The sequence below is a fragment of the Hyperoodon ampullatus genome, assembly GCF_949752795.1.
Source record: "Hyperoodon ampullatus genome assembly, chromosome: 1".
Taxonomy (NCBI): Eukaryota; Metazoa; Chordata; class Mammalia; order Artiodactyla; family Ziphiidae; genus Hyperoodon; species Hyperoodon ampullatus.
In genome coordinates, this window is record NC_136914.1 from 41,709,607 (window position 1) to 41,720,608 (window position 11,002).

Consider the following 11,002-nt stretch of genomic DNA (forward strand, 5'->3'; position numbering starts at 1 on the left):
ACGGGGCGGGCTGTCGATCGGGTGGGCCGCGCCACCCCAGCGCTCTCCGGGACCTAGGTCTCTGCCTCTCGGGTTTTGTTCAGAGGAGGCGCTGGCGAAGCGGATGGGGAAGGCTTGGGGGCTGGACTCCAGCGAGAGGGGCTTCTGGAAATGGGCTCCGCGGGAGGGGCGGGGCTCGGGAGTCTCCTCCCTCCGGTTCTTTGTTCAGTCGCGAGACTTTCCCTCCCCCCACGTTGTGCAAAGCCCCTACCTCCCGGACCCGCTACCCTCGGAAACCCCGGTGCGTTCCACTGGGCAGAAACCCCTCCGCCCGCGACTTCAGGTGGGGCGGACCGTCCGGACACCGCCGCCAGAGGACAGTTTCCTGTTTGTGAAACGGCTGGGAGAAGGGGGCTGGCCGGTCTGACCCAGCGCTAGCCGGCGGACGTGACCACGGCCCCTCCCCCTGCCACACCTCCCTGGCGGTGGGGGAGGATTGCTCCGGGGTTCGGCTGGACGTGACTGGTGCCCTCACCCGCTTTTCTCTGGGGTGTGCTGGGGCGCCCCTCGCTGGAGGTATTGGCCCCAGCTCTTTTGTGCTTCCCCCCTCCCCCTCCCCCCCTCCCCCTCCCCGCTCCAGGATACATTCTAACTGTGTGTGGTGTCTTTGCTACAGATGAAGGATTTGGGGGCAGAGTACTTGGCCGGTCGTGAAGGGGTCCAGCTCTTCGGATTGTTGAACCTCTACCTAGAACAAGAACAGAGATTCCAACCTCGAGAAAAAGGGCTGAGCTTGATCGAGGCTACCCCGGAGGTAAGTCCCAGGAAAGATAACTTGCTCTAGTCGCTGACAGGGCTTGGGGAGATAACTTTAATTTTTTTTTTTTTTTTTTTTTTTTTAGTTGAATCTAGACTAAAGGCTGCAGAGTTTCTTAAGACCACAAGTGGTCGTCCTAGAGTACTAAGATAAATCTTAATACAGGGTCATGCTTTTGTTTCTTAGCAAGAATGAGAGTGATACTAAATCTAGGGAAGTGTGGCTTCAAATGTGGCACCCCCCAGCCTGCAGCTTCAGGATGGGAGACTCCCTGGGAACTGAGCAGGTCATTAGTGGAAATATCCTCTGCCTATGTAGGCTCTTAAGTGATTTTTTTTTTTTTTAAAGAAAACAAGCAAGGAAACTTCTAGATGTCCATTACAAGGGAATTGAATTATATTTGCGCTTATCCTCTGGAAGTGTGGCAACAGCTTGCTTTATATTGAATTGCTGAATGTGTTTTATGATGTATATTTTTAAAAAGCAGTGTTGTATACACATTTTGTATCTGAAAAACTGTAGTGCTTTGGTTAACTGATAGTCCCCCATATTCTTGAAGATTCAGGGGAAAAAATTACCTTATTTGAATCTGTGTGTATTGTCCATTCTAGTTCTAAGACAGTCATAAACTTTGGCTCTTGGTTTTTGTTGCAGAATGATAACACTTTGTGTCCAAGATTGAGAAATGCCAAAGTAGAAGATTTAAGGAGTTTAACCAACTTTTTTGGATCTTGCACTGAAACTTTTGTGCTGGCTGTCAATATTTTGGACAGATTCTTGGCTCTTATGAAGGTATTTCATTGTTTTTATAAATAAAACTTCATTTTTTAATATCCAGTGCCTAGCACGATGCCTAGAATACAAGGATTCAGTAAATATTTGGCAAATGAATGTAATTATGTCACTATACATAAACATTTTTAATATTTGGAATTGTGGGGCTTCCCTGGTGGCGCAGTGGTTGCGAGTCCGCCTGCCGATGCAGGGGACGCGGGTTCGTGCCCCGGTCTGGGAAGATCCCACATGCCGCGGAGCGGCTGGGCCCGTGAGCCATGGCCGCTGAGCCTGCGCGTCCGGAGCCTGTGCTCCGCAACGGGAGAGGCCACAGCAGTGAGAAGCCCGCGTACCGCAAAAAACAAAAACAAACAAACAAAAAAAATATTTGGAATTGTGATCTTTAGTCCAGACTAAGAGACTACAAAAGAAGGCATATTATTGTATCTTAAGTTAGGTTTTCCTGTACCTCTTACATACCTTCTCTTTAAGGATGTGAAAAAATGAAGACAACTGTTTTTTTAGGTGTTTCTATATACATAGCTCTCAAAATAAGGTTTTCATATTTTCATCTTCCATTATGTTTCTGTTGAGCCTAGGTGTTTTTAAACACCTGAAACATGGCAAATGGAAATAAAGCAGTATGTTAAAGGTGACCTATTGCCTTCACTATGAGAAATCTTTTCCAAGCAGGGAGCCACACTCTTATTAACAATTACCAGCAAGTCATATGATATCACTTATATGTGGAATCCAAAATATGACACAAATGAACCTATCAGTGAAACAGAAACAGAATCAGGGACATAGAGAGTAGACTGGTGGTTGCCAGGGGGAGGGGAGTGGGAGAGGGTAGGAGTGGGAGTTTGGGATTGGCAGATGCAAACTGGTATATAGAGAATGGATAAGCAACAAGGTCCTACTGTATGGCACAGGGAACTATATTCAATATCCTGTGGTAAACCATAATGGAAAAGAATATGAAAAAGAATGTGTATATATAGGTATAACTGAGTCACTTTGCTGTACAGCAGTAATTAACATTGTAATTCAACTATACTTCAATAAAAAATAAATTAAAAAAAAACCAATTACCAGTAACTGTTAAATGTGGTGATACTTCTGCCAGTAGGATTGCTGTCAGCTGCTGGGTCAGTTTTCCGGGCACTGAAAAGGGAAGCCATCTGTCCATGGCAGCTTGTACATATGCTCTGCTCTGCACATCTGATGCAATATCTCTCTTGGGGAAATTTGCAATGAAGTATGGGATGATTCTTAAATAGATAAGAAGAAACAAAGATGAATGTATTATTTTTATATCCAAAGAAGTATATTTTCTTGGTGTTGGAAGGCTTAATTTATTTTGGGGGAGGTTGTACTATTATGAATTTCATAAGTTTGAAATACAATGTATAACTGTGAAACCTAGCTTTTGAACTTGCATTAAAAATTTTTACCCACATTTAAATTAAGTAATTTAAATGGTGAAAATGTCTTTTTTGTTTTTTAAAGGGAGGTTAAGAGAGCTTAAAATGTAAAAATGATTAAGTATGACTGTGTGCAAGGGTAAGTACGGGGAAGCAGCTTGATTGTGTTCTGTCTTAAGAATAGGGGCTCATTACAATATTCTTTTAAGTGTCTGCTTTGCTAAGTTAAAGTGAAAATTGTTGGAAGAAATGTTTTGTTCTTTGTTTTTCAGGTGAAACCTAAACATTTGTCTTGCATTGGAGTCTGTTGTTTTTTGCTGGCTGCTAGAATAGGTGAAGAAGAATGCAATATTCCGTCTACTCTTGATGTAATCCGGATTAGCCAATGTAAATGTACTGCTTCTGACATAAAACGGATGGAAAAAATCATTTCAGAAAAATTGCACTATGAATTGGAAGCTACTACTGCCTTAAACTTTTTGCACTTATACCATACTATAGTACTTTGTCATACTTCAGAAAGGTCAGTGGGATTAAAAATTAAGATTTTCTACTTCAGCATTGCTATAAGTAACAGTAAAGAATTAGAACGCTAGTGAAATTTATGTTTTTACCTGCTCCAAACTTTCGGCTTGGACTTTTAATGACAAGTCCTTAGAATTGTTTAAATCTTTAGAAGTTTAATAAATAAATATTTTGTTCTTTCTTTTCATTGTATAGGAAAGAAATACTGAGCCTTGATAAACTGGAAGCTCAGCTGAAAGCTTGCTGCTGCCGACTTATCTTTTCAAAAGCAAAAGTAAGTCAATTTCTTTCTTATATATATCTCACAGTTTCTGTTTTTTCCCCCGCAGTTTCTATTTCGAATTAAAAAAAATTATTTTTCTTTTTTTTTCTTGTAGCCATCTGTATTAGCTTTGTGCCTTCTTAATTTAGAAGTAGAAACTTTGAAATCCATTGAATTATTGGAAATTCTCCTGCTTGTTAAAAAACATTCCAAGGTAAATATCTTCAGAACTTATTCTTTAAAGCTTTCTTCCTAGTGTTTTATTTTATCTTTTCCGTGGTGACTTAATCATTAAGTAACACTTTATGGGGCTCTTAACTTTTACTCATTTATTCTTGTATCTTAAGTGTTCATGTTCTACAAATGCAGCTTCAACCCAGACAGTATGAAGCTGGAAGGGAACCCGGTCACTTAGGCTAGCTTCTTTCTGCGTTTAGACATCCCTTCTGTAGTCTTCTTGCCAGTTGGTAATACAGCGGTCCACATTACCCCATGCACGTTGTTCTAAAATGCGTATTGAGGGCTTCCCTGGTGGCGCAGTGGTTAGGAATCCACCTGCCAATGCAGGGGACACGGGTTCGAGCCCTGGTCCAGGAGGATCCCACATGCTGCAGAGCAACTAAGCCCATGCTCCATACTGCTGAGGCTGTGCTCTAGAGCCCACGAGCCGCAACTGCTGGGCCCGTGCTCCGCAACAAGAGAAGCCACCGCAATGAGAAGCCCGTGCTCGCCACAGCTAAAGAAAGCCTGTGTGTAGCAACGAAGACCCAACACAGCCAAAAATAAAAAAAATAAATAAATTTATTTAAAAATAAATAAAATAAAATGCATTTTAAGAAATAGAGTTAGTAAATGCACGAATGGCATCCCATTACATCTGTAGGACTGAGTCATCATCCATTTAGTAGCATTACCAAGATAACATCAGCTACTTTTTTTTTTTTTTTTTTTGCGGTACACGGGCCTCTCACTGTTGTGGCCTCTCCCGTTGCGGAGCACAGGCTCCGGACGCGCAGGCTCAGCGGCCAGGGCTCACGGGCCCAGCCGCTCCACGGCATGTGGGATCTTCCCAGACCGGGGCACGAACCCGCGTCCCCTGCATCGGTAGGTGGACTCTCAACCACTGCGCCACCAGCGAAGCCCTGGCTATGTTTTTCTTTTAAACTCCTTTGTCAGTCCAGCCTGATAAGTTTTTTCAATCATAAAGAGTTGTAAACCAAACATAAGCACAGTCCTTTTTCTTAAACTGATAGTCTAGTTGGAGAAGTATGGAACTGAACACGAAGCAGGGTGTTCTGTCATTTACAGTTCTGTGTCGCAGTCCCGTAGGGTCTGTGTCTGAACAATGGGAATACTTTGGGATTTGGTTAGCAGAGAAGTAGGGTAGACCATGAGAGGCACAATGACTTGGAACCTGGTTCTACCAAAAGAATCTTAGACAGTGGAAGTTTGGGCAGCAAAGGCTTACGGCTAGGAAGCTGGTGGACTAGAAGGGTTTGGGAATCATTTTAGGGTAGGTTTGTAGATAGAATATCTAGGTGATAGGCACAAGCAGGAAGAAGTACACCCAACTCAGTGGTTTTTAGAGGCCAAGCGTGGAAATGAGGCAGGGAGTCACGAATGACCAAGATTTGGACCTAATGGTGGAGAGAATATTGGTACCATTGAGGGAAATTGGAGAGAAGTTAACTGTGATCAAAGAAGTATGATTTTAGGTACTTGTATACCTTACAGATAGGTAGATATCTAGCAGATAATTGGCAGTCTGGACTAAAAACTCCAGATAAATTATAGTTGGAGATTGAGATTAGCAATTTCCCATGAGGAAATAATAGTTGAAACTGTAAGAAATTTTGGGGAGTCCTTTGCTTAGGGGTTGATTAAAACTCTGGGTTTTCAGTGTTGGCGGTTTCCCCATGTAGGGGATGTAGGAGGTGATGTCAGGAGAATAAGAGAGTGGTAGAAGCCAGGCTACCAGGGGATTAAGATGTGACTGGATTAGGTGGAAATGGAGGCCAAGATGATATAAAATCATCATCTGTTTTGTGGTCAAGTACACGCAACGTGAAGCATTTTGTTTTAATACATAACTTCCAGCTTTTGTTTTAATCACGAGTTTACTAGTTTGAATCTAAACCTTTTATAATAATGTCATTTGGAGACATCTTCGGTGAAAATTGATTCCATGAAATAAATCGGGGCACTTCCCAGTGGTGGAGGAACTGTGCCCTTATGGGGGAGTTCCTCTTCTCTCACACTGCCAACTTCTCCATTTGCATATATCTGGTGTCTTAATGTAAATGCGTATTTTAGCAATCCAAGTAATGCTATGTTACAGAAACGTAAATTATGTTAAATTCCTTTGCATTGCGACTATCAAAGTATATACTTGATAACTGATTTATTAACAGACCTAGTGTTTTTAGGTTAGTGTGCTTTCTTAAGATAGGCAGAGTATTCTCTGTATTGAATCCTATGTAAATGATTTATACCTGTGGTGCTCCTCCCCTAAAGCAGTGGTTACCAAATTTTGACTGCACATTAGAATCACCTGGGGAGCTTCAAAAAAACCTTGATGCCCAGATGACACCTCATATCAATTAAATAAGAGTATCTGAGGGTGGGAGCCAGGCATCAGTATTTTTTTAAGGATCCCAGGGTGATTCCAAGGTGCAGCAAGGTTTGGGAACCGCTGTCGTAACCTCTTCATTTAAATATTTTTTTCAGGTTAATGACTCCGAGTTTGTTTACTGGAGGGAGTTAGTTTCTAAATGCCTAGCTGAATATTCTTCTCCTGAATGTTGCAAACCAGATCTTAAGAAGTTGGTTTGGATTGTTTCAAGGCGCACAGCCCAGAACCTCCACAATAGCTACTATAGTGTTCCTGAGTTGCCCACAATACCGGAGGTGGGGTGTTTTGATGAAAGTGAAAGGTAAGCAGGTTCCTTGACTAATGAGACTTCCCCAGACTAAATGCTACTGATTTTTGTGTATCAGAGCCCCTACCTCTGATAGCATCATTTCTTTGGGTAAGAAAATTAACCAGAAGTAGTTTTATTAAAATAGGCAATAGTTTGGAAGTGTACCCCCTCTCCCCACTTTTTTTCTTTATTAAAAAACAACAACGGGACTTCCCTGGTGGCGCAGTGGTTAAGAATCCGCCTGCCAATGCAGGGGACACGGGTTCGAGCCCTGGTCCGGGAAGATCCCACATGCCGCGGAGCAACTAAGCCCGTGCGCCACAACTACTGAGCCTGCACTCTAGAGCCTGCGAGCCACAACTACTGAAGCCCTTGCTCCTAGAGCCCGTGCTCCACAACAAGAGAAGCCACCGCCATGAGAAGCCCGCACACTGAAACGAAGAGTAGCCCCCGCTCGCCGCAACTAGAGAAAGCCTGTGTGCAGCAACGAAGATCCAACACAGCCAAAAATAAATAAATAAAGTAAAGATTAAAAAAACAAAACAACAACAACAACAAAAACCAGCATCCTATATGTCATTACCTCCCCGGACTTATAACTGGAAGTTTGTACCTTTTGACCACCTTCACCTACCAACCCCTCCCCCCAACTCCGGCAACCACCCATCTGTTCTCTGCATCTGTGAGTTCTGTTTTGTGTTTTCAGATTCTACATATAAGTGAGATCATACAGTATTTGTTGTTCTCTGATTTATTTCACTGCTCATGTTTAAAAAAACTGGTTGTTTCCCATCTTTGCTTTTTGAAGTACAGTTTAGTTAAAAAAACAGCATTCTGGGCTTTTTAACATTAGTATGGATTTCTAAAATGGTCCTATGGAAAGCGGCTGTGGGTTAAATGACTTGAAAGTAAAGGGAACTACCACCACTGATGTGGCAGAGTTCTGTAGAGATTTTTAGTTCTGTCAAATGCCGTTGTCTTCTTCAGAGTTTATTTTTGTTAGTAAAGTGAATTATTTAATTTTATTGAATTTCATTGTTTTATGCTGTAGGGAGAAGAGACCATAAGTTCCATTTTCCTAGCTCGTTGGTTTCTTAGTTTGATATTTGAGAAGTTCAGTGATGCAATTATTGATGCAAGAAAGACATCAAAACCATGTGATAGGAGATCTTTGTCATTAGTTTGCATTTACTGGATTTAAAATACTTAGAATTCTGTAGTTAGTTGCTGACAGAGTTATTACTTGGTACAAGAATAATAGTTTGGCAAGTGGTAATTTGTTTAAACCTCTTAAGCAAATCTGTATTTTCTAAGGAGATTATAATACACTTCACTTTAGGAAGTCCTCCTAAGTTAAATTTTGTCTCTGTAGAGCTCAAATTTTGAATGTAGAAATCCTGAGACTAGAGCTACTTGTTCAGCAGTTTAATTTTGCGTGTACGACATTTAAATGTGTTTTAAATGATGGGATCCTCTTCTCTCTGTCTTTTTCCTTTTAGCGAGGACTCTTGTGAAGATATGAGTTGTGGAGAAGAGAGCCTCAGCAGCTCCCCTCACAGTGATCAGGAGTGCACTTTCTTCTTCAGCTTCAAAGTGGCACAGACACTGTGCTTTCCGTCTTAGAAATCTCATTGTTCTGGGTCCAAAATTAAAGTGTGTGTACAGGTTTCAAAGCAATAAATGGGGGAGTAGGTAGTTTCCTGGTGCAGCCCCCATCTAGGCAGGAATTGCATAGACTCTGGAATACCTACCTTCTATTTATTATTCAGATCAGATCTGGCCTATTTTCATATTTAATCCTAAGCCATCAAATGGGTTAGTGCCTCTTAAACAATTAACAATACTTCAGACATTGGCACTTTATTTTTCTCCTTGATCTTTAGCTATGTGGGGGAGAAGGGAAGGTGCTGATACCTTCAATTTATTACTTTTCAAGAAGATTTTTAAAGATGAATAGTGTAGCTTCAACTTTTTTATTAAGCCTTCAGGTGTCTTTATTGAAACAGATTGGGAGTGTGCAAGTGCTTCCTTAGCAGGGACAGCGGATAATCCTTTAATGGTTTATCTTAGATCTCTTCCCCCCCCCCGCCATTCTCAGAGCAGAGAATATACTCTTAAATGTCAAAAACCTTTTTTTTTGTTTTTTTTTTTGATTTTTTAAATGATCAGTGTTCTATCTGATGCAGACTCTAGAAACTTAGGAATTATAATGTTGACATTTCTGTGAATTTTAGTATGTAATATCTTCATTTCTTTGAGGTTTCTGCCAAAACAGAAATAAGCAACAGACTAGGGTTGTTGGATAGTTGCATTCCTAATGACTGTTGTCAGACTATAGTATTATTTTAATGTTTTTAAAACAATCCATAATCTAGTTTTGCATGTACCTGTATGAGAGCAGTGCAGCAAGTTGAACAGAACTAGGTAACTATGGAATTGATAAATGTTGATCTAGTAGCACATTTTGTCTCATTTTCTTCTATTAAAAAAGTCTGCATGATTACATTGTATTTCCTTTGTAATTCACGTTTCAAAAATAATGGTATTGTACATGGGTGCCAAGACTGAATATGAAGTGTAAAAAAAAAAAAAAACCTAAGTGTTTGTAGTATTATAGTTTTAAGCGTATCTGTGTGGTGGTACAGCCATAAGAATAGGGATTTATAAACTCTGTACACATGAGATTTTGTACAGAGAATTTTTTTAAACTTTATAAACTGTATATGAAAATGTAAATCTTTAAAAATGTACATAAAAATCCTGTATTTTTTTACCGTGTGTGTGATAGTCTAGTCATTGCATGTAAATATAATTTATTGTGTATTCTGTATTATAAATCATATAACGATGACTTACTTTTTTATTGGTAAGTCAGCATCCATTGGATGTTTTTTGAAGTGAATCTTTTTGAAGTAACAATAGATTACAACTCAAAATAAAAATATTAATGAATTGTACTCCTTGTTTGCAGTCACATTTTAATTTTTAACTTTTTGGTGAAAAAGAAAAGGTGCTTGCTGTATTTCAGAGGGGAGGCTTGAAGTGAGGCTGGAGCGCCTCCAGGGTAAGCCCTGTCTCTGGTTACCAGAAGCCCTCCAGGTAGTATTTCCTCACTGCAGTTTGGCCCTGAGCCTTGGAGATACTGAAAGTGAATCTGTCACTGGAGAGTTGACCTCTCTCTGGGGTGTACTCATATTAAAAGAGTGACATATTTACCTGAATGCCTATTAGTTTATAGCAAAAGCCCAAAGGTATCAAGTAGACCAGAATACTCACGTTGGCAGGTTAGTACAGTTTCTCTCTCTGCAGACAAGCCAAATTCTCTTCAGAAGGTCTCTTGGTGAATAAGCTCTAGGGGAGCTAGCTTTGACTGGACGTTGCCAGCCTCTAGCTCTTTGGATTTTTTTCCCAAGCTTTAGGCTTGATCTGCAAGTGGTGGCCTCCACAACCCTTTTTTTTTTTTTTTTTTTTTTTTTTGCATGGGTTTCCCTACCTAGTTTGGTTTCGTAGACCTTTGTTTGCTCTAGTTGGTTAGAAAATGAGATATACAGAATATGGTTTTCATGTAATACCTCTTCTCCCCTGGCAATAAGGACATGTTTTCCTACCCTCCTAGTGGAGAATCTCTGCTTGAATGACCCTCCCTCTCTTATTAAGCAATTTGGCAAATAGTAGACAATATATTCTGCTTTCAGATTTTGATTTGTTGAGCTGTAAAAGTTATTTGTGGCTTTGCAAGTCTTGAACCCTCTTCAGTTCTTCTAGGGTTTTATTGCTTTTCTTACTACATGGTCTTTCTGTGTGAATCTGTCCACATGTGACTTCATCTGTTCTCCTTTCTGGTTTTCATTGTATTTAGACCCTTTTCCCGAACTCCCAACCTATTTGTTCAAAACTGGTCGTCCCGCTTGGAAGTTTCTGATTACGCCCAAACCTGCTCTTCCTGTGTGTCTGTTTTGAGAGTAGGTATTCCATCTACTCAAGCTGGAAACTTAGGTGATTTCCTCATTTCTTCTTGCCTGCTACCTCCGGCCTGGAGGTCACCGTTTATCATTTATACTGTGTATCTACTCTGTCTCCACTTTTCTGCCACTGGCTTGGCTCAGACCTGTTCTCTATTAGCAGGGTTACTATTGTACAATATCCTAATCATCTCTCAGTCTCCAGGCTTACTTCTGATACCCTTGCTGCCTGGATATCCTTTTGAAATATGCAAAACTTTAAAAAATATGCAAATTTGATTGTCTCTCCTGAAAAATTATTCAGTAGGTACTTCTCAATCAGGATAAAATCTATA

The 11,002-nt window shown here is 40.7% G+C and overlaps 1 protein-coding gene across 1 annotated transcript; it reads left to right on the plus strand.

Annotated features, from left to right (window-relative positions):
• Positions 1–500: 500 nt before the first annotated feature.
• Positions 501–8,328, plus strand: CCNG2 (cyclin G2; the record flags this gene model as incomplete). The annotated part of the gene is made up of 8 exons (XM_079713435.1): positions 501–555; positions 656–793; positions 1,451–1,588; positions 3,270–3,520; positions 3,718–3,796; positions 3,900–3,998; positions 6,512–6,717; positions 8,205–8,328. Exons 2-8 carry the CDS (start codon positions 656–658, stop codon positions 8,326–8,328), a joined length of 1,035 nt encoding a protein of 344 aa, XP_079569561.1. The 5' UTR covers positions 501–555.
• Between the last annotated feature and the right edge of the window lie 2,674 nt (positions 8,329–11,002).